The following is a 25,111-nucleotide window of genomic DNA, read 5'->3' on the forward strand; positions in this document are numbered from 1 at the left end:
TTCTACACAGAAACTTTATTGACAAAATTCAAATATTGTGGCCCATACAGTGTTCAAACAGCTCAGCCAACTGCTGGCAGCTTAAACATGTTCAAATGTGAAATACAGTCAATACAGAAAGACAGCGATGTACGAGAGAACCACAGAATTAATGTGAAACATTAACGTCACAAGAAACAAACTGTGGGGTGAAGAGAATCTGACAAAATATATAACACTAAATAACTTTGCGATGAAAACAAATACTGATAAAAAGATTAACACATATCAACTGAATTATATAGTCCCTTTGCTGGTAATCATTTAATATTTACACTAAGAAATCAATTCTGTATCATATACATCTGTTTCAATGTAACTGTCAACGAATCAATACATTAAAAGTATCTGGTTTGACCTATAAAACAATGTTTTTGTACAATGTTAGAACCCAAAATTTCTCACAAAGTATCACAGTCAGAAATGGAACATGTGTTCCTAGCATTGGCACCACTTTAAACATTACCAACATTGAACAGTACATCTAAAAGCACCATTAAAGGTAAACCGTGTACCACTACGTTCAGTACATGGAGGGACACAATGATAATCCAACTACTTAAGCTATTTCTAGCAATAATAAGTACTGTCTGGTCTTCATGCCCTTTTTAAATAACTGCATTCCCTAACAGCTGGAAGGACGACATCAACATGTAAACTGGAACGGAAAATGTGAGAGTGGATTTACACGTGCGAACGCAGTGTCATGATCCTTCATTTAAAAGTAAAAAAGAGGAACCTGCAAACATGGTCACATGCAGTCCAAGTGCGCTGTTTCAAACACTGCACACCTCACTCATTTATTGCACATCTAAATATACTGTTCCAAAACTAATTGCACGTGACATATCAAACTGTATATTGCACAAAATTATTTTAACAGTACTTGAACTTTTTGGATGTATTTGTCGCACTGAAAAGACATTCACATGAATATTACATATCTTGATAAGATCTAATATATTTGTCAGAGAGGTTCTTGGTATGATGATCAAGTCTGGGGACTCTGTTATGTCAAGTTCACATAATGTACGGATTATAGTCATCCAGTAAAAAGTAAGCTGTCCTGCTACACTCCATGGAGGCACTTGGGAAGGAGAGGCAGTATAGCTCCTAGTCATTCTTGACCTCAGTACTAGATGGGGGTGAGAGGTCAGCATCATGTCCTGGCCACGCTTTACCCACAAGAAAAGGACCACCAGTGCATGTGGGATTGGAGAATGGTTGTGACTCAGAGCGAATGTGGATGCAGAGGCTAAAAGAAAAATTGTTTGTCCCTGCCAGGGATTAAACGGCAGACACCCAGTTCATAGTCAGACACTCCCTAGTTGTACAGTACAAACGAAAATTAAAATTATGTGACTTTTAGTACAGACCTCCTAATAAAAATATCATCAAAATTTATCAAACAGCTTTGGTACGAAACTCAACATCTCCATCCACATCAGTGTCAAGCATTTTGAGCAAAGAACACAAAGCATATACAGACTCTGAGTTTCTCACGGTGGCAAGAAAGAATATGGCTGTCTTATGGGCTTTAGCACCATGTTGTCTGGTAGAAGTTCATTGATGTTTCTGAGGTACTTGTTGTGTCCATCATCAGGGTGAATACTCATCACTCTGACATGGTGCTATAATCCAGAAAACTCACAAAGTGTTTTAAAACTGTGTGTGTGAGTGCACATGGAAACATCTGTATGTAAATTTGAAATTACTCTTATATAAATCATTAGCAGGTTAAGGAATGCACAAAAATGATGGGATTTAAACATTCAAACATTAAGCACTGCATATCAGTTTTGTTACTCATTACATAAAACCCATGTGTTACACCACAAACCAAGAATAAATAACTCTAGGTGACAATGAAAATGAAGAACTGCATAAAAAATTAATAGGATGATAGAAATTGGCTATATTTAATGTACCAATGCAGTTATAACAATGAAATAACATGGTACATGCAGTGAAACACTTCAAGATTCACTGTTACATAAAGTAGTACATTTATTGGCCACTGCAGGACTGCCACCATCCTTAATCTAAAATGGTGTCCTACTGCCTACATATGCTAAAGCAGTGATTATGGCTCCAGCAGACTGGACGGCAAGAGAGAGTCTAAAATACAGCCCTAGTACTGTCTGTGGTTAGAGTGGCGATGATGTAAATCATTGGATGAGATGATCATTAATAGTAATTAAGACTTAAATTCAATCTCTTTCCTGTGATCTTATTAGGCATCACAAAATTTGTAAATTAATATCAGGTTATACTGTTACATGCATTTGTTTCATTAGCTTTCATATTATGGCAGAAATGCACACTTTGTTTCCAAACAGTTTGGATTACAATTCTACTAGAATATTGTTAAAGTTAACAGTTTCTGCACAAACTTCCAAAGATTACAGACACTGCATAAATTTCAAAATTACTGCAAACATTCCATTTATTGTAAAAAATTGAACACAGCACACACACGATCCAATAAACTGGACTTATATGGCATACACTACACGTATTCCTGACGTAACAGTTCATGAAATTAATTCCAGTATCACAACAATAAAGTCTGAAAAGCCAAACCATGAGTTCTGAGCTAAACTCACAAGGCCAACTTTCCTATTGAATAGATTTTCAGTTCTACAGACGTTCTTAATGTCATGTAGCCAATATAAATGTATCACCCAATAACAAAATGTAATTTATCTCATGCTACCATCAGAGGTCATCAGTTGTATGAGTGGGTAAAATTTTAAAATAAAATGTACTAACGTTCAATATATTAAGAGGCAGCTGCTAAACTTTGCTAAAATTTGGGAGGCTGAAAGTAAAAACAGTAAAGCTATACCCCTATATGCCATGTAGGCACTTGGTGGGAGAGGGAGACACCATGCAGGTGTTACAGGAAGCAGATCGTACAATACTAGAAAGAGAAACATCAGGATCCCTGGAGTGGAAGCTATACAGAAGCACTGTGCCTATTTAATCAGCAATTTCAGTTCTGAAAATAAAATCACTGATACTTGAGAGTATTTTACAAACTTCCATGTCAATATTTAATATTCTGAAATTATATTCACCATCATAACAGCTTAATTTTCAAATTATGGTAAGTTTCCAGAATCAAAATTCAGGATGTTTTCTTTAACCATGTGTCCCCGAGATTCCTACTGTGGTCTGGTGGACAATTCTATGATTCTTTGCAATTTTCCAGGCCACCACTGGACTACAGAGCATGAAAAAACCGAGTAAATCTGAAAGACAGACAGAGATAACATGTGGTATGTTTTATGCCAGATAAAGGAAATAGTAGAATATAACTCAAAGTTGTGGTAAAATTACTAACAATTACAAGAAAACAAGAGGGTAAAATGCTGTAACATACAGCAGACAAACTAGATACGAGTGAACTTGGAGCTTTTAAAACTGATGCCTCTAAAAGCAGCGAATAATAATAAGAATAATAAAAAACAGATAACCCAAAATATTTCATTGGGTGCATTAACAGTACTTCACAGACAGTTTTACCACTTTTACACAACTGGCATTATTTTGAAGAATAGTTTACAGTCATCACCTGTCTCTGTAAACTGCTTAGACTCCTCATCACAGCAGTAAAAATTTCACTCAATTCCTCTCCTACCTCTCCTTCACTAACAATGTCTGTCATGCGCTGGAAGCCCACTTTACACACGTCAGTCTGCAGCCATTCTTCAACATTTCTTTGTTGATGCTTTCAAACTTCTTATACGAGCACACGCAATGTCAAGAATTTCTGACCTGCCAATTTCTTTGTTAGGAAAACGACGCAAATCATCATCATCATCATCATCATCTAGCTCTGGAAGAAGCTTCCTCTATGACTGAACCAGTGTCAGTGGATTCATGGAAGACCATGCCCCAGATACAACACAAATATCACTGAACACTCTTTTTTTTCATAACACTATCACGCTGTCATCTTCATTGGCAGAAGTTCAAAAAATGTAAGCCCGGTAGCATCATTTCATGGACAGAATCACTCAATTTCTACCCCCATAAATTTTGACCAACTCTGTTGCCCATTCTTCAACCTCAAATTTTTCAAAAATAATACAAGCTATTGTTTTACTGTCAGTACAGTGTTCTAATATTTTCCAGCCATTTTACTTAGGATCCACAAGTGTTATCCAACACTTTCGGATAAGTGATGCACAATACGGATGTAAAAGAACTGACTGTAACCTAACCTAACCTAATGTTGGAGAAGACCAGCAGACCTGTTCCATCCCCTCTCACCAGTACTGTGGCCGCTGGAACAAACATCCCTGCCCTACAACCAATAATGACTGTAAAGCACCAAAAAACATTCTGTTCAACCATATATTCTACAGACTCTCCAAAAACTAACCCCTCTGCCCTCTGAAGAAGGCGTACAAAGATGTCAAAAATCCTAGAACACGCGTCTACATATACGTAAAAAAGCACACAGATAATCAGGAGTTCACTTCTATCACTGTCAATCAGTTAATAAGCAGTACATGTAGACAGCACGCACAGATGCACAGGTACAAGTGTATTAAAAAAAACCATGCCATAAAACTGTAAGAATATGTACCAAAAACTTTCAATATACATCTACTACATGGCAACAATATAATAAACTATGTACAGCTACATAACATGGAACTATTTCCATCACGCAGAAACATCAAGAATGAAGTCAAAGACGTGCTTTGAAAACTCCATAACTGCATTTGGTGAGTTTAATGATGAATTTTATGTCTCAAAAATATTTCACCGCAGTTTTGAGTTACAGTAAGCTGGAGCAGTGTTAATGGGAACTGCACACTCAAAACAATAATCTTTCCGTACATTATGTATCATCTTGATTTTTTGTTACAAAAAACATGTTTCGGCACCTTGGATCTGTGTCCTCAGGTAAAATCTAACTCCATTGGACCCAACTATCCAGAAATAGGGACTAATCATATGACAAAAATTCAGGATAACAGATGACGTCCAGAAACAATACACCATCACAAACCTTCAGTCTTATGTTAAATGGTGATCCCTCATGCCACTTCCCTTACACATGTCATTCAGAGTACTAATCTCTTTCGTGAGGCTCGTAAAACTGTCAGTCATGTTCTCTGAAGGTTCCGCCATGTCTTTTGCTTGGTGTGATGGTTGCTTATTTTCTGATAAGGTAAGATTGCTAGACAGATTTTCTGAAAGATGTGGATCAATTAAACCCATGCTCACCAAATCACCAGAGTCTAAACTAAACTGCTGCTGATTGTCTAAGTCAAATATACTATTGTCAGTCATTGCTTGGCCCATATTTTGAGAGGCAGCCATGTTTGATGTCACTGGAACATTCATTCCAGACAGTCCTATACCTGGAGCAAGGTTCACAGACACAGCAGCAGCACCACTGCCTAGTCCTTGTGCAATACCCATTGAACCCAGGCCAAGAGGGTTCATTCCAATCATGCCAGATACAGAGTTTGGAACAACGCACATGCCTGAATTATGTCCGTTTGCCATCCCTGGCAAGATGTCCACTCCAGCATACATCCCATTATGGACAATACCGCTCATCCCAGAAGAGTTATCGAACAAACCGATTCCTCCTCCGCTACTCAAATCGCTCACTCCGTGAATCACGTGACCCAGACCCAGACTTCCGGCAGATGCGTCAACAGGCACGTTCCTGGTCACTTTTCCAGCACTCATGAAGTCAGTGTGCCTTGCTGGCATATTGTACGTCACAGAACCCAGCAACCCCTGGTACGAGTGTGGTGCAGCCCCGGCGTAGTCCATCGGTGAAGGGGTACGGCCGACACTGTGAGGAGAGATAGAAGGCTGAGGAGAGGGAGTTGCCATGGCTGTATATGGTGACCTACTGCCTCCCTGAAATACGTACGGTGGAGGAAGCTTTGCCTCTGTAAACAATCATTACAAAAATAGGATTACTGAAAACCCAGATATGCATAACATGACAGCATGGCACACGTCCTCTGAATGTCCGAACGGCACAACATTGCTATAGATTCAGTCCACTGAAAGCAAAGTCAGAACTGGATGATGTGAAAGGCAATGGATGAAAAGAAGGAAGAAGGAACGAACCAACAGGAACGTGGGTCAAAGAGAAGAGAGCAGAAAGAAAACAAGCATAGGAAGAGACAGAACAGATAAAAGGAAGCTAGTGTGTGGACTGTTTAATAATGCTGCATCAACTACAGAGATTTAAATTTGAAATATACAGCCGGATGAATACATGTGGCCAATGTTGAAGTGGCAATGAGTGGAGAATGAACAGCCACAGTCTACTGTACATGTGAAACCCATCAGGATAGAAAGTACCCAGATGGGACCCAAACCAGGCACCTCTCTAATACAAGCCACATGCTTTCCCACTTTTACTACTTTGTTGAAGAATTAAGTGCTGGAAAAAAAGAAGAAAAAATGAATTTAAACTCAACTGCAAATGAGAATACAAGTGTGCAGGTGAAAATAAACTATGACAATGTTCTAAGATACAAGGTACCACAATGGCTGACACAGGTTTGCCCTAAAACATGTATATTATATTTTAGTTTACATTTACCAAATATTTAATTGTTTTTAATGAATAACAGATTTTAATTGTGACAGTTTATAGTTTTTAGGATGATACATTTTAACACGTATGGTTGAACCAACACAGAGCCACTGAGAATAGCCCCATGCAACTGAATCGCATCTGGCACAATACATTGGACATAAATGCTAGTTAGCAATAAAAGTGGTTGTAAACTTGCATTATGGTTGAAAGCTGTCAGATATAATCTCAAGCCGTTGCAATGCCACCATGCTTTTAACATTTAACACATAAAACATTTTCATACTAAATTGGTAGGAATGTTTATGAGTTTATGTATAACGTAATTATGTAAAGTAATGTAATGTTTATGTATAACACTTTCCATTGCACACAGTAATATGGCCAGTGGTATAGCATTAATATATTCAGAAATTCTCTGTTTGAGATTATTTAATTCTGCCAGACATGTTTTAAACATTCATTTACAAGTAGCTCTATAAAAAGAAATCACAAGCCAAGGGACTGGGCTGGCCAATAAATATTGTCACAGCGGGAAATTATGCAATATTCAAATAAAGTCCTTAAAATGTTCATCAGCTGCCAAGGAGTAAATTTCTGGAGAAATGAATGCCACATCACGGGACATGCTACTGTGCACAATTGAAAGTGTTATGAATCGAGTGCATCAACCTTAATGGACAACATCTGATGGGTGTTTTGAAGAAGTAACTTAGTTATTATGTGCCTCAATAATGGTAAATACTTGTATTTCAATTTACATTACTTTAAATAAACTTAAATCAACTAGTGTGTCTGTAAAAGTGATGAATAAATGCTGCCCAACTCTGTATTACTGAGTATAAAATAGAAATTATAAAGGTAAGCTGAACTCAAGAGGCATGAGGTTTATACAAAGTTACATAAAAATTAATTAAACTACTCTAAAGTTATAATGAACATTTGCAGTATCATCTGCTTATCCTCATAAAATAAGGATATGAGATTGTATAATAAACAATTAAATGTAACATCAGACTCGCTGTTGCAGCAAATGGATGATTTACCTGTTGGTTCTCTCTTGATGACTGGCAACATTTGATGTGGTAGCGCTATATTTGGACCCTGGTCACTGCCCCCTGCATGTTGCATCTTTTGTATCCCTATTAACAGATATTTCCACATGAGCCACATGTTCAACCCATCATACCACTAATGGCCGAAAGTAGAAATATAAGATTATGTATTGTGAATGATCTCACACAATTTTGTTCATCTCTTACAGGTCCCAAAATTTTGCTTAGCAATTTGCTTTTAAATACTTGTAATGCAGCTTCTACGTACATCAGAAGATATTGTCACTCAACAATACAAAATAATGACAAAAGTGTAACATTTAACATTTTCAGTGCTCTGAAAAGAGGATGTGTCAGTAAAAGTTACAGAACTTAGAAAATGAGTACTTCTTGGAGGTATTCTTCTCTTAATTTCTTTATGAAACACACTGTTGGCTCATAGAATAGATAGTTAATTTGGGACGCACAGTCTGTTTATGGCCATACGTGCTTTAGAATTTACATTCAAAAAATGAAGTGAACCTCAGTGTGGCATTCTTGTCCCACCAGGATGGAATGCAACGCCATGACAGCACAACAGCATCACTTAAACTGGTGTTAGCAATCAACAAGATAAAATAAATTCATATCCCATCACAGTGCAACAGTTAAAACACAATAACAAAATTTAAATTAATTCTATATTATTAGTGCGCTGAATAAACAGCCAGAAGACCAATTACAGATACAGCACAAGAGAAGGACACAAGAACACAACAATAAATACAGAAAGGTAACAACAAAGACATAGTCAACAATTACTTGAGTGTAGAGGACATTAACACACAAAGGCGACATGCTACTCAACACATCGATATCTCTACAATAATAATTAAATTAAAGTAAGTTGATTAGATTCAAATGAGAAGAAAATATGCAAAGCAAACAGAGAATTTGTGTAATATGAATGATAAATCAGTCAGTGGTGAGTGGTGGATGAAATAAAAGGGAAAAAATATATACACATATTAAATGAGATTAATGGAAACAATTTTTGTTTCAAATACGTCAAAGTCCTGCAGACAACATCACCAGCTGATGTTCATCTAGCAGGACAGTTTTTAACTGAATGGCTGTAACATTATCTCAGACACCGAGCAGAAATTCAAAGACCGGCAGCTTCCAGAAGGGTTACCTTGCACAAGAAACGGTGTATCAGTGCTGTACCTCCTCTTATGTAAAGTCTGGAGTTTTAAATACTGTAAAGTGTTAGCATAGCTGTAATGCAAGAGGGGAAGTCAAGTGGTTAAAGAAAAAGGGCTGCAAACTTCTGCTGGATAAATTACAGTTTGCTGGCATCAGAATAATAACACCAATGACAAAGTCAGGTTGAATAAAGTCCTAACAGTGGGACTCAGGATAAAATGCAAGGCCAACCCATTAAAATTCATCTATATCCCTGCAGGATGGTACATTAATACACAGAATGTCCATAAAAAACCTTTACAACTTCAAAACTTGATAAAAAAATTAATAAGTTAAGATAACTGGATAGGGTTTGTTGCTTGTTAAACAGCATCTCTCAAAGTTTTATTCACATAGGTCAGTACACCTCTACATGTGCACCCTTAGTTGCACGTAGCACATCAAGCCGATACTCGATTTCTTCCTTGTTCGCTGAAGAATCTCTGCATTAATGGTTGCAATGACTTCCACAATCCTTCGCTTCATTTCGTCAATGTTGGGAACCTGTGTTCGGTACACAAGGTACTTAACATTACCCCAAAGAAAAAAGTCCAGCGGGGTTGTCGGGTGAACAAGGTGGCCACAGTATTGGACCATCTCTCCCAATCCACCTATCAGGAAACTGTTCGTTAAGGTAGCCACGAACCGCCAACCCCCAGTGGGATGGTGCTCCATTCTGCTGGAAGATGACATGTTGTTGAATGTCTTCCAATTGTGGGACAGCAAATTCCGTCAGCATGTCCAGATACACATTGGCTGTGATTGTTTTTTTTGGCGAAGAAGAATGGTCCAATTATTCGGTCACACATGAGTCCGCACCACACATTAACTTTCGGGCTATCGCGCACAAATTCTCTGGCTGCATGGGGGTTTTCGGATCCCCATATCCTTACGTTGGGCCTGTTCAGTAACCCCTACACATGGGACGTTGCCTCGTCACTAAAGAGAACAAGCTTAAGGAAGCCTTCCTCAACATCAATTCGAGCCAGCATGCCGACAGCAAATACTGTGCGGCGTGGCCCATCATCTGGCTCAAGAGCTTGCACCACCTAAACTTTGTATGCGTACAGTCTCAGATTCTTGTGCAGCACTTTGTGGACGGTCGAACAAATGCACCGCACACACACTCAATGTCCGCTACGCTTGTGCTTGGTCGGCCACTGACGTTTTGCTGCAGAACTCTGCCAGACTCCATAAATTTCCTGTGCCACTCACGAATTGTGGGTCTTGATGGCGGTTCCCTTCCATATTTGGTCCTGAACTTGCGCTGCACCTGCGTATCTGATCTTGTATCGATAAATGAGGATACAAATTGTGCCTTCTCCTGTGGAGTAGCCATTTCCTGTAATGTTAAATGTCAGTCGACGTGCACACCTTCAATTAACAAAAGTTATGTTATTAACACTAAACAAAATTCCCTTAAAAAAAGAGACGTTGTTCAACATGCAAAACATATCATCCAGTTATCTTGTATCATTATTTTTTATTTAGTGTTGAAGTTGTAAAGGTTTTTTATGGACACCCTGTATATATAGTGACAAAACCAAATGTAACAACAACAAAGTCATTCAGTATAAATACATGACAGCAGTTTGAGGTTTAAATGCAAAGAGACAAGAGTGGTCACTAAAAATACATCAATCTGCATGAATTTAAATAGACCAAGTGATGAAGCTAGTAGAAAAAGAGAAAGCTGAACTAAAAAGTAGAATATTCTCCTGTATATTGTTCAAACAAATATGGACACTAAAAACTATATAAAATAACTTTTATATGACACTTGATTACATTAAAAATCCCAACATGTTACACACGGTAAAAAAATTGCTTTCAAGCATTCACAAAATGTGCTGTGAAGATGGAAAAGCAACAAGGTATTTGTCATAAAGCGGACATGCAACCACATTGTGTGAAATTGCTGTACAGATACTGATTCGCAACACAACAGATGCCTGTGTGTTAGAAGGGTGAGACCAACCTATAGGAGCGGTTGAATGACTTTCTCCTTCCTGACTGAACTGAAGAAGAAGCAGAAACAGTGTACCCCACTCTTATATAGTTAAGTTCCTAGTTAGGCTTCCACATTCCAATTCACAGGCCCAGGTTTCAGAGCTGTGACCAGCGTTCATGTACAAGTTCTAAAATGTCATATGTGCCACTGAGAAACCAGCAACGGCAGTTCCACCTACAAAGAGTCATTTATGGCTATGAAACACTGTGAATCCATTGGACTAACAAGAAAAATGAGATAAAAGATGCCCTGTAAAACAGACCAGCATCTCAAAATCGTCGGAAGCCAAAGCAAGAAAGGCCCTTAAACTTCAATACAACAAGGCAGCTGTAGTTTATACTTTGCAACCCTGTGACCTGGCTAGTAGAATTAATGTCTGAAATTGTTTTTTGCAGTCAGTTCGTGATGGTGAAAGTGACACTCATCTAACTTTTGCTTTCTGATAAAGCATATTTCCAGCTGCACAGACAATCGATATTGAGTCATTTTAATCCACGAAGTCTCTCTTCATGATGTAAACATTGGTATGTGATGCACAATGAATCCTAAATTAATTGCTAGGTACATATTCTATGCAGAAATAGTTAAGTCTGATGTGACAGCATAGCTCACAGGAGAAAAAGGGCCATACATATCCTTTCAACAGGATTCAGCAATTGTCTATGCTGCAGACAATTCTCTGGCAGCTTTGGAAGGGGTGTTTGGTGACAGAGTAATAAGTCATGGTTTATGGTCAGTCTATTTACCTGGTCCTAACCCTTGCAACTTTTAGTTATATGGAAATGCAAATTACAGAGTTCCTCAATGCACAACTTTCTCCAGTCTCCTTAATTTCACCCCTCTTAGGTCCAAATATTCTCCTCAGCACCCATTCCCAAACACCCTCAATCTCTCTTCTTACCACAATGTAAGACCTAATGCAACAGCTGAAATTATAGTTTTGTACATTTTGATCATTATATTTCAAAACAGCAGATAGGAAGACAAAAGATTCTGAACCACCTGGTCAAAAGTAATCCCTGTAATAATACGTTCTTAATTTCTTTATGGATGCAATTCTGATGTCACCATCATTGCAAAATATTTACTGTTAGCCACAATTTTTAGAGTTTTATAAACTGCCTTCATAGAATGAATCTGCCCTGTAGTCTGGTGGCAAGACGTGTACATACATTCCATTTTTGTATGCTTACCTTCTGCATTTTTCTGTATGATATTTATGCTGTCACCCAATAAATTATCATCATGCACAGACCAGAAGATGATGTGTCTGCCCCATTCATTTCAGTCCCTGTTTTCTTGAACCTTCCTGATGCCTATTCTAATGCAAAACCAAAAAGCAATAATGATAAAGCATCTCCTTGTTTCATACCATTTTAAACAGAAAATGCACCAGATGCCTTCGAATATGGATATTCGTGGCTTCTTTTTCTTGCTAAGTATTAGGAGCTGTGGTCTGTTACAGTAGCTCTTCATCAGATGTCCGTAGTTCAATGCTCTCATAAAGCTTTTCATACGAGGCACAAGACTTCCAGTCTTCTTGGTACTTTTGTACATAATATTAAATTGGTTCCATCTCAAGTTCCTTCATGACCCCATTTTTTTATCCTCCCATTTATCTCATGAAATTCATTTTGCAACCTATAATACTGTCACTATCATAAACCTTATTATGATTTATGTTAAACACATTGTAAGTGGCCTTACAAATTCCACTGGTTTATCAATGCTATATAATACGTAAGTTTACATGAAGTCACAGTCAATCAGTCAATATATGTTCCATTATACCCCATTTTTTCCCCAGTATCTGATGGGCACAGAATATCTGATCAGTAGTTGACCACCAATTACATCAAAATCAACAAAGAACAACAACAGAAATTTCATCGAAGCAAAGAGCCAACCTTGACAGAAGAATGATGGATGCAACTTTAACGCATAGCTGACTCTCATTATACACGCTTTCACTATCTGTAGTCTCATTTCAGTGTCATGAGGAGCACCAACATCCATCCCACCCATGACTTAGGCAGAAGCTGCAGTGCAGGTCAACTGAGTAGCATGTGCAGTTTCAATGACTTGCCCCAACATTTTGATTGCAGAAAATACAAATTAGGAGCATAATATATGACTGCACTTCACACAATGACCAAAAGACAAAACATCTGAGAAATCTTTGGGGATAAAGAGTGGTGCAAACTTGTAGCCAGTAACTCTGCAGGAGTCATAATTCTTTGAACCTGTGGACACACTTGGGAAACATTTAAACATGCTACATGAGACACATGTCCATTTAATGTTTCCAAACAGTAGTTTAGTGAACAGAAATCATTCAAATAATCATCTAAGTTTAATGAATTCTTCTAGGGCTACCAGCCGTGTAAGGTGGTTTAATGAAGAAAACACCAACGTTTTGAGAACCATATTCGTTAACCCTGAGGACGAGGAGAAGAATTCATTATACTTTGTTGCCGTGAAAGCTTCAGATCATAAATCCTCAAACTGGTCACCACACAAAATATGCATGATATATACCTGTATCTGTTTTATACAATTCTCTAGCTACGAGATGAAATTATTTTGATTTGAAGACTAATAACAGTGAAAAAGTAGTGGGTTGGAATACTGAAATGCACCTGATTTAATTTCAGTCAAGGTGTGGCCATCATTACAGAGATTTTTCATTACTTTTCTCAGTCCTTCACAGTCAGTGCCTTGTCAATCAGCTTAAAACATGCCATGGCAACCTCCAATTTGCTATTTAATATTATAACATGCCACAGCTGAACCAGCACAATGTAACAAGACAAATGACTGAATCAACAAACTACACAAAAACAATGCAGAAAAACAACAAAAGAACATGCAATGTCATCCCCGCTCAGTAACAATAAACATGTGCTCACTCAGAAATAACGTTAATATTCTGAAACCAATACAAAACTGTGCAGAATAAACACTGAAGCATAACACTGCAGACAAAATCTGACCAATGGACTCTACCCACAGGCTTCAAGGTGTTTACTGAGTTGCATTCAGATTTGTTGTACTGAAACTCTGACACGCTGCACAATGTTGTTACCTGTTACCACTCACAGCAAAATTACTTCCTTATCCACCTGCAGGTTGTAGCAGCCAGAAGTTTAATATGTGAAAGAGCAGAGCTATTTAAGTGTGTGGGTGTGCACGTGCGTATATGCATGTTTCAAAGTAGGTACATATCAACACTTCACATGACAATACAATTCCAGAGGAACCTGAAAACGGACACCAAAACTATACAGCATGAGATGACCAAGTGTTACATATTTACAAAGTTCTCCAATACTTTGTTCTGAGTATTGTTTCCTATTACTATACTTTTAACTCAAGCATCTTACTGCTGTCCTATCACATGACAGGTAATCAAACTAAGAAGGCTCGTTGACAACCGTTTCACTACTGCCATCAAAATACAATAACATGTCGTCACTTTTTATGTCTGCCGTGTTTACCATTGCCAAGTGACAAGCCTGGTCTCCAAACAAAATATATTTCTCCGATAAGACGCATAAGGGCTGCTGCCACTACAAATGTTCTATCTCATAGATGTCACATTATGTTAGTTCAATACGATCAGTCTGAGCCAAATAATCATGCAATAAGCTGGAGTCCTGAATGCCTCTACAATAGCATGTAACACTCAAAATCTTAAAAGGGTAACAGTCCCTTGGCCCAGAGTTTATTTAAACTACATCAGAATGCAATAATAGCCTACTAATGAACATGCACTAATATGGGTGGTAACAGAGAAAACACACCGAAAAGTACCGTACCTGAGGACCAGCAAATATCATAGCGACAACATTCGATCGGTCCTGTCGCAAGTTGAAACGACTGTATTTTTCATAAGGAATGGAGAGCTGGGTAGGAAAACTGCCAAAAAGGCTTCTGGCATATTACTACAACAATTTCATATACAAAAGTACAACTTTAATTATCACGAAGAAAAAATAGATTAAAAGAAAACCATATCAACCCTATTTTGTTTTATCAGCAAATGCAATTTACAAGACAGCTAACTAGTTCATAGAAACTATAACAGACTTTCAATATTAACTCTCCATCATTAAGCCGTAACATTCATGTGTTAAAATGGCACTTAACAATAAGTAAACATCCCAACAAAAATATATTCATATAGCAGAAAATATTTCACCAGTACTGAAACAAACATCACAGAATAATACCGCAAATACAGGACCAAGAGGAAAGAAATTAAGCCACTTGAAATGTGTGTATTGTAACCTGACTGAGCAATAGAACAGCATACAAGCTGAGTCATCTTTTACAATTTATTCACAAAATGGAGACTGATCCAATAACACACATTCCAAGCTGAAGACACCAGCCACCACCCAAGACTGAAAAACGTGTAGACAAGAGCAAATAACACCACTAAAACATCGCACATCTGCTGTCACCTGCCATGCTTGGCCAACCCATCGACAGGACCTGCCAGGCACTAATCATATAGGCAACAAACTAACACAGAAGCTGAGGATGAAGGCCAAATGTCAATGTATCAACAAAACTTTTGCTGAAGGGTAATTCTCATTATTTTTCTGTTGTTGATGTAAACAGGGAGAAGCAATATGGTATAAACACACATGCATGGGTGTTACAAGTCAAGGCAAACAGTCTGACGTTGCCAATAACTGACATTATCCATGAGACTGCTCTAATCAGTAACAACCACATAACTTTCCAGTGCAAAACATCACTTTCAGTTTTCAATAAAATGCAAGAAAAACTCCCGACTTTCTCACATTTCTGTCTCTCTTATTAATCTAATTGACCGAATATCTAATCAAGCATATTTATAAACTTATGCTCCCAAGTAATGCCAAAGCCCTATTATCAGACACTAACACAAAGAACAGTGGATTATGCATAAACACAACATAACACCAACACAATCTGTAATTTTGTCATCAAATCATTTTTATATTTCTCTAGAATCTGCTGTTCTAAGATCGCACCACCAGCAAATCAGAAGACGTGCGCGCACTCTCAGACATTTACCTACTTCACTAAGCGTTGAAATGGAGGACAAAGGCTGAGGGCAAGACTTGGTCCCATAATTATAACTCATATCAATTCTCCTTCAGCTCCTTAGTAACTGAATGAAACCTCAGCTTCTGTTAACAACTCTCTAAATCTGTGACAACAAAACGCAGTATCACACAATACACTGAATCAGTGTCGCAAAAGACCCTTGTCTACAATTTTCTCAGATCAGTCAGCTCAAGAAATAACCCCAGCGTAACACAATAGTGGCTGGTACTTACTCAACTTTTCCATGTCCTCTAACTGCTGTAAAGTATTAGGACCCATCTCTCCATATTTGTGCCTCTTTCGTTTTAAGACACTTGGATCTATAAATAACACAAAAATAAATAAAGACATCGGAAAACACAACATTAAAACCAGTTACTAAGGAAGAAATGGAACTGAGATAATAACAGAAATTCAACATCTGGGCAACAGTATACAAAATGTGGAGAACGTTAATTATGCAATCCCCTAACAAGGCAACATTTATAAAAAATTATTCACATAAGCAGTATAAAACACCATAAAACCACAAATATGTCATAGTAACATGTAATCCTATAAATTCACATAACATTTTAAAAATCTCCAATGCTTTCAGACTAGACTATGGTTATTTACTTTAAAAACCAGTTAATCATAAAACGTTTCAACATTTCCATATAAAATTATCAGAAACAAACTAAACTATGCCAAACTTTGTAGAAAAATTATTCACTGATCAAAATAAGGCAAGGTAAGGTGTCTGTCAAATATTCAATGCAGATCCCAAGGACTTGGGTATCACTGGACTAGCAATCAATTAATACATTTCAAAAAGAGGTAACATTCTGAAACAAGGCGCAAAGCTATGTGAAAATATCACGGCCCCTGCTGACGGCACTGTCTGCCGGGATAACAATACTGCCACCCTCCACAGGGCTGTAATAGAAGGACATCTCATCAAACTCGGAGACTGTGGCATGAGGAGCCACATCCGTGTACAAAGCATAGTGCTCAGCCTCTGTCAGCTCTGCCTGAACCTGGGGTGGTGCACTGAGCTGTTGCACGGGCTCACTGCCACGACGTAAGGAAACAGCAGCTGATACATTACCCACACTTCCCTCCCCACACATGCTAGCTGCCCGTGGAGCGAGTGCGAGCTCCTTCTTGTCCGAAGGTTTTGGTTTCTTTGAGAAAAGCTTTTGGAATAAGCTCGGTTTTGGCTGCTTTGCAACCGTACCATCGGGTGTCGGAGGCAAGTTCTTGTCTGGAGCATGCTTTGAAGCAGGTTCCTGAGGGAAGATTGGATGATCAGGCCTTGCTGGTGGAGTGGGAGGACTCTTGCGAATCCTTTTTGGGGGTAGAGGTGGAAGTTTGGAGTTGGGAGACTCGGGAACAAGAGATGCTGATGAAGAGATATCACGCTTGTTATTCTGATTTGACAGACCCTGAGGTATGACATCTTCATAACGTCCAGATGCTAGATCTATAAGTTCAATTGGATTCTTCATTGCAAGTTGTAAGCTAGAATAAGTCTGATTGTCGTCATCATACAAATCTTCAACATCCATATCAATGACCTGCGGAGAATGACTACTGTCCAACTCAGGGGAGAGACGTTCTTGAGCAGTAGTCTCTGCAACACCTTGGTTTAACATACGAGCACGAGTGTCTGAATATATCTCATCCAACTCAGCCACTTGAGACAGCAATTCATTTAATGATCGACAAGTCTCTCCCTGAGAAATAACATCCTCATTATCACTGGAGGCCAATCTGTCATTCTTTCTCTCACCTTCATTCTGAATGTTTGCATTAGTATCCATTTCTCCTAAAGCTGCTTTATTCCTTTTATTTATGGCTGTATAATTATAGCTGCTTGATCTTGTATCTTTTATATCTATTACATCTGTCATTATTACATTATTATTAGTAGCAGTAGCAGTAGCAGTAGTAGTATTGCCTTTAATATTGCATATTTCATTCTCTACTGTGGCTGATTTGTCTATCAAATCCTGTGCCACACCAAAAGTTGAGGCTCCATGTATACTAGGTGGAGGAACAACTATCGTATGTTCAACAGGCTTTGTTAACTCGACTCCATCAGAAGCTTCTGAAATTGCCTGCTCTGGCCTGATCATGCGAACCCAAGAGGATGAAGTTATATCTGCACCATTTCTTGGGGGCCCACCAGTGAGCAGGGCCGTGTTGGAAGCCAAGATACTCGAAAACATTGAGTAGTTGCCCTTTCTTCCAAGAGCCTTCCGAAGAGACCAAAATGCAGGCCTACCTGAATCAAGGGGGAGATACTCAAACGGTAGAGGTTCACTAGTCGCTCCATCTGACGGCCGACGCAGCTGGATGTTCACTTTGATGGGAGCCTCCACTTCTAATGACTTGTAGCGTGGTGTCCGAAATGAAATAGCGACCTGTTTGTGAACATGTGTTGGCTGGAAGTCACCAAAACCCTCCCACAAGATGTTCCCATCTCGTTCCTCATAGAAATGAAGTTGGATGTCCTCTGAAAAAGGCACACACACAGTGTGAGCAAGTCACTTAAAATAATGTCTGAGGTGTAGTGCATGTTAGTGTGCAAATACTAGTTTGTATTATTTCACACAAATATTTCTCCACAACAGAAAAAATAGAATATACATTTGTAAACTTTTTAGTGATGATGGTCCCATGAGGACTGGAACATGTCTGTTGTAAAGTAAACAGAGGAGAAATAAGGTTGGTATGTAAGATTTCACTTGACTTCTTTTTTAATTAACACCACACAAAAGGAATCTACTGCAAAACCTGGGTTCAGTTCCTGGCTTGGAATATTTCTTGCTGCTGTTGCATTCAGCCTCGCTTAGGGGGCCACTCAGCCTATTCAAAGGGTACTATAACCATTCACTTCCATTTAGTGTTGAAGTCAAGAATACGTGGAGCTATACTGCCTCGCATCCATACATCTTAATGGTGTAGAGTTTAACCTTTTAAACACAGCATTTAAATTATGTGGACTACACGCTTGTATGGATTTCACTGGAATTTAAACCACCTCAAAGTGCTGCATGCTACGAAGTAGTGTATTTAATGCATTTTTAAGCTAAAAACTCAAAACAAAAACCCTATCACTGTGAATGAACCCATTCACCTGCACAAGAGGTTTCAGAATAATCAGTCTTCATTTAAACACCTAGGTTGGATTTTTGCATTTGTTCACTACTTTACATTTATTTTCAGTTTTCTGATTTTTCTATATTTTAATTGATTATTCTTCAAATTTAACCTCATACAGCGTATTTACAATGGTAGAAAACCTTGGAATCGACAGTACTTAGGACTGCTACAATAATGTTTGTTCTTCCAAGCCTCAAACTGAAATGAATACAATCTTTCTCTTTGGCTGTGGTTTATTTACAGAACAGTTTATCAATGATTAGTTTGAAATAAGCCAGTAAAAATGGCCTACGGCATACAGGTTCATATTTGGAGTAAACCTTTTAGTAGACACACATCACATGAATAAGTAGGCAAATATTAAAGATTATCTGAGTTGTGGCTGATTTTTCTCCAGCTGGTATTAGAGGACAGAGAGTCGTATTTCGTTCCATCAAAGGTCAATTTCATTTCACTCCCTCTGACTGACTTCATATAAAAATTTGAATCAGTTTGGAATGTATGAACTCTGAGGTGAGTTGACAGGAAAATATTATAAGTTATTCATAGAGTTATGCAGTCAGTCTAAAAATAACTTCATTCTTCATGTGTTGAGACAAGAACAGTTCGCTTATATAACAACTGATACTTCAAGACTAATAAAACAGACCTGAAGGAAGCTGACCTGATGAACAAATCTGCCAACCACCCCAAGGGGTTTCTAAACTAGGCAGTCTCAGAGGCCAGAAAAACAGGGTGAAAATAACAAATATTCCACACCAAAAATATGATAAGGATGATGACATGATGATGCCACCCCCGTTTGCATTCGACAGAGAGTCCAAGTGAGGTGAACCCACACACAGTCCATCAGTTCACTGGTGACACAGCTGGCAGAAAGCAGAATGTGGCACCCCACATCCACAAAGATTCTAATCCATATAGCATTTCTCTTTCATGTACCCCTACACTTTTCAAACAATGGAAGTGCTGCTGACCTAGAAGAACCAAACTGTTACTGACTAACTAAATGGCTTAGGGAACCTGAAGGTTCATCACTGAATTAACCGAAGCCCTCCACCGGTCTCTGTCCTGGGCCAGCAAAATCCAATTGCCTTCAACTCCTATCTCCCATATGGGTCACTCATAAAACAGAGGTTAATAAGCACAAAGGACAACTTCATATTTTATAATGTAAAAAAGGAAGACTGGCCCACAGAAAATCCTCTGGTATTTTAGAAGTTCATGAATCAAAAGATTGTTAACCATTCAGTCAGAATACCGACTTGAAAATGACATATAAGCTAAGTTTCAGAACTGTTGATGAAAAGTAACCTAACGTTTCACGTAGTATCTACATGAAGAGTGATCTGGAGGCACACAGTTTTGATGATGATAAAAATAATAAAGAAATTATTGTCATCTTACCTTTTGTAACTTTCTCACAAAGTAGGATTATTTCCTTGCCTCCCGCAACTGTACACGAGCAGTCACTCAGCTTGCAGATAACAAGATCAGACATCGCCTCTGGAACAAAATAGAGACAAGATGTTATACATCTTTTTGACAGAGATTACATGTTCTCCACTTCCATCTAGAGCACAACACAACATGAAGGTGCACAGCACGAATATTCAGCTCTATAACAAATATTCCACATTTCAGCACAGAATGAAACCAGTTCGATAAGGTTGCCAACATGTTGGCACCCTTGAAGAACTGTGAATAAAGGATGGTTTCCATAATGTGCAAAAAATTCAATGAAACGCAGTCACAAGTAACAGACATTACTGGACTGCGCAACAACTCAGGTAGTTAGTCACAGACTTCTCACCAAAGATACGTCAGTCCATGTAGTATTTGAGGGGAGGAAAAAAAATACTACTGATAGAACGACATCTAAATGCGATTTCACACAATGAAGGTTTGCTTCCATGCCGTTCATGCTAATGCCAGATTTGCTAGCCACAGCATCTCAGTACATAAACCAATTTCTGTTCCTCCAAAAATTGCTTTTTGTTGACATTAACGTTCATGAATTATTCTTGTAAACCTACCCTTTCAAGAGACCTCACAGAAAGTAACGTTTGATAATAAATACACGCGGCGCTGCAGAGAATGACGTCATGCTTGTTGTACAAACAAATGACGCAGCAGCATTGGATATGAAGAAAGTTACTGGAGTAACACAAATTCAGTGTTGCCAATGAGAATGGCAAAATGAAATTTATTCGTCGGAGTAACATCTGAAATCTGAGGCGCATTAACTTTTCGGACACCTGCGGCTCTCGACTTCAGCAACCATGTTCCATCAATAGCAGCAGCAACAACAAGGACTTACTCTTGTCGTAGATGGGGTCGGATACGACTGGTGCCAGCGGCAATGTGAACTTATCACGTTCTCCATCTTCAAGGAAGACTTGAAAGCAAAGTCGAACAGCATTCAAGTCAATACTAGTAGGCTGATTACGGTGTGAGAAGCCAGCTGTAAATAATAACAGTAAAAATTATGACAACAGCATAATTTACTACCTACCAGCAGAGCAAAATGGGTGTTATTCTCTATGTAATGGATGCAAGGATCAACTGCTGACATCAAAATTAGTACTGGAGAGGAGAAAGAATTTGAAAATGTCATGGTTTGCTTATGAAATGGCATCTGACAGTGTTAAATATACCTAGATAAAAATGCAATAGAACTGAAATTAGTGAACAGTAAAACTTGAATTCTAGAAGTTATCTGTGGAGAAATAAAGCACAAAACTACAGTGGAAAACAAACTAGGAATTGTTATAGTCAACAGAGGAAAATTTCAGGGTGACTCATTGTTTTCATTCCTTTTCTGCACAGCACTTATTCCCTTAACTCATGAATTAAATAGATCTAAACTGGGCTTTAATTTTACAGTAAGTGTTCAGTGGTATGCTATTACGACACATGGCCTGCTGGATCCATGCATAAGCTGTGGCATAATGAGTAAAGGTTAAGTCGCACTATACTTGCTTATAGAAAAAAATTATCATCCACTGGATACACGTCATTAAGTCATCAAAATAATGCATGCTGTTTAATCAGTCAGTTGGAAAGCATTTTTGAGCTGTATTACTGTGTTTTATGGCAGTTTAAAGATACAAACAGTTTAAATAAATGATAAATGTCCCTAATCCAAATACATTTTGGCATTTCATTAACTGTCTTTAAACATTTATGACTTACAAGAGTTCTCTACATAAGATGTAAGCAAAAGTCACTCGCTCAAATACTAGACCAACAAAAATGGTAATATCACGTTAGTTATTTTCCACAACTGTACCAACAGCTAAGACTACATTGAAGAACAAATGGCAGTTGTAAATGTTACGTCTGCATGGCTCTGGTACAACCTATTGTATGTATTACCTACAGCACCTGAGCAAAAACATGTGAATGTCAATCACAATAGCCAGTTTATAACCAGGAATCGAAGCTGGAATACCCCAAATGCAGGTAAAACACCTTACTACACGTCCAACATTCTTTCATAGGTACAACCTGTTCATAAAGCACTGCAACTTCTGGTAATGTCATAAGCACTACGTAATTGTGTACTTACAACGAAATGGATCCACCCTGATTTCTTCACGAAGTTTGAGGGCCTCCTCAATGTCTTTCTTCTTGACACACTGAATGCCAAGGTTTGAGAACGAAACAGCCATAGCCTCATTATTAATCCGTGTCGTACATATTCCCTTTTTGCACCCCTCTTTCCCCACTAAGTTGTGTGGGTGAGCACGATATGGAGTATCTTTGGTGACGCAAGAGACAACAACAACAGCTGGACCTTTGTAGCCTACGATCTACAACAATACAGCACACACTAATTCCACAGGCAAATACAGAAAAAAAAAACATACAGAAAAAGAATAAGTCACTCATACTGGCCATGCCAACCTGATGAACAAAACGAGATTTCATTTGTTGCCATATTTTAAAAATGAACTTAATCTTGCCTTTAACACTTGATATTTCAAATGGCCTCAAAATATCTCATGCCCTAATTTACAATGGGGTAGTGGCTTTTCTCCCAACTTGCAGGCATACCAATACTGAAGATTTCTGTCTTCTGGGTTGTTGCACTGTGTAGTCATCATCGCCGTGATGACGGAGGCAGTATGACCTCTGAAACGTTGGTTAATATCGACCAGACCACACAGCGCAACAACCCAGAAGACAGAAATCTTCATACTCACCGCTGTGGAAACCTCAAATCGTACATACCAATACTGCCAACACACACATTTAATTAATCTGAAATCGCCATTTTCAATTCAAGAAATAAAATTAGTATCTACTTTCTGCTTAATGTCTTAGGTAAAAAATAAAAATCTGTTTTAATGCTAATATTGCCAACAGACACATTTAATTAGTACTGCACTAAAATACATGACAGCAGAAGCCAATGAACTGTTATCATTCTATTATCATACAAATTAAAGAGTTTCAGTAGTGAAAATTTTTGCAAGCAAAAAAAAAATATATATATATATATTTATTTATTGCATGCCACATTTTAACTTTTAAAACCAACACAAGCCTTTTTGGTACAGAATAACACAATGCATCAAGTTACTGACATAACTGTTCCATACAGTACGATGACACCAAACAAAGCACTTCCAAGAGGCTTTGGCATCACATATCCATTCCCAATTATCAAAACTGTCACTATAAATAACACTGGACTTCCCAGACACCAGTAATCACACTGCAGACAGCTTCAAATTTATCATCAGTGTCATAAGTTACTGCTAAGATCATGCAATCTTTGCAGTCAAACCTGATACCTCAGTGGCCTACATACTTCACCCACAACATACGAGTCATCAATTGGCAGAAAAGAAATCACTACAGAAGCACTAGAACTCACCCTCAACAAACAGGCAAATGCCATGAAGGTTAAGAAGATCATAACTGGATGCATTGTGGACAAAAGACCTGAGAAACATTTATATTTTACCTGAATTGTTGGAAATGTTTTGTTCTCCGGGGTACTGTTCACTCCTGGTATGCTGCCGGCCGATCTGCCTTCGCACTCGTATCGAAAACGCAGCGCTTTAGACGCCGGCTGCTCGGTGATCTTAACATACACAGACTTCTTCCTGGAGCTCTCCATGTCAGTTTCAGAGAACAAAGTGCTGACATCTGCAAACCCTGGGTCTGTTGTCTGGATGACTTCAACTGGAACAGAATATCAAAGCGGTAGAGCAACAGAAAACTTTATTTCTTGTTCTGCGCACCAGGACAGAGGAAGAGGAAGCAACACGACGGATCGGTTTCCAAATCAAAAGTTGCAACATTACAATACAAAGGTAAGCAATATTTTGTAAAATAAATTAGGAATGTGAATCACTCTGGGTCACTAAACACTAAAGAATTTATTACACTCTCTTCCTCATTCATGAACTGGCTTAGAAATGCGTGTTTCATATAACATATATTACATCATACAAGAGCACATAATTTATCCTCATATTTCACTACCATGCTTTTGCTGTGCCATCTGCCCAAGCAAACTTCAGAGATGCCAACCTCAGAAAGACTGATCAAATAATTCCCGAAGTAAAAAAATGAAATATTAATTGTATGAAAAACACATTACATAAGTAACCTCATCCAAATCACAAATTAAGAAGAGTAAAGACATCACAATAATAAATCCACGGACAGAGTCCTTCTTGAGAAGGCAGTAATCAGCCGGCCACAATATTCTCAACCTTTGTGGAACCGAAGGTTCATTATCGTGAAAAAGGGACTAATTAGACTCAGAGACATCTTCACATTGCATTTCTTTATGATGCATTTTAACCCCATCGTCCCACACACAACATGGCCTCCTGAAATGGTGAATCACTTCAGGCCTTCTGCATGTCCTTCCCATCTATTCTATATGTGTTTCATGTCCCATTGATATCATTCTCAATGCAAGGA

General features: G+C 38.3%; 2 protein-coding genes across 8 annotated transcripts in view; both read right to left on the minus strand.

Annotated features, from left to right (window-relative positions):
* On the minus strand, positions 1 to 16,381 carry LOC147874898 (uncharacterized). Of its 2 annotated transcripts, none has more exons than XM_087340605.1 (3): positions 16,249 to 16,381; positions 7,672 to 7,767; positions 1 to 5,966 (listed from the first exon to the last, which is right to left on the minus strand). In XM_087340605.1, the coding sequence occupies exons 1-3, from the start codon at positions 16,379 to 16,381 to the stop codon at positions 5,074 to 5,076; spliced, it is 1,122 nt and encodes a 373-aa protein (XP_087196731.1). In that variant the 3' UTR covers positions 1 to 5,073. The 2 variants fall into 2 exon arrangements, with proteins under 2 accessions (XP_087196731.1, XP_087196736.1); XM_087340610.1 differs by lacking the exon at positions 16,249 to 16,381 and adding an exon at positions 10,883 to 14,724.
* LOC110832616 (uncharacterized) overlaps positions 14,869 to 25,111 on the minus strand; it is a 20,839-nt gene continuing 10,596 nt past the window's right edge. For all 6 annotated transcript variants that reach the window (XM_087340571.1, XM_087340601.1, XM_087340582.1 and 3 more), the window contains 5 exons: positions 24,141 to 24,361; positions 22,737 to 22,980; positions 21,486 to 21,629; positions 20,573 to 20,671; positions 14,869 to 18,515 (listed from right to left, as the gene is read on the minus strand). In XM_087340571.1, coding sequence (XP_087196697.1) covers positions 16,861 to 18,515; positions 20,573 to 20,671; positions 21,486 to 21,629; positions 22,737 to 22,980; positions 24,141 to 24,361 — 2,363 coding nt within the window. In that variant the 3' untranslated portion in view covers positions 14,869 to 16,860. The remainder of the gene's footprint in view (positions 18,516 to 20,572; positions 20,672 to 21,485; positions 21,630 to 22,736; positions 22,981 to 24,140; positions 24,362 to 25,111) is intronic.

This window comes from Zootermopsis nevadensis, unplaced genomic scaffold (assembly GCF_977971745.1).
Source record: "Zootermopsis nevadensis isolate Lab colony 2312 unplaced genomic scaffold, Znev_1.0 Znev_ptg000003l, whole genome shotgun sequence".
Taxonomy (NCBI): Eukaryota; Metazoa; Arthropoda; class Insecta; order Blattodea; family Termopsidae; genus Zootermopsis; species Zootermopsis nevadensis.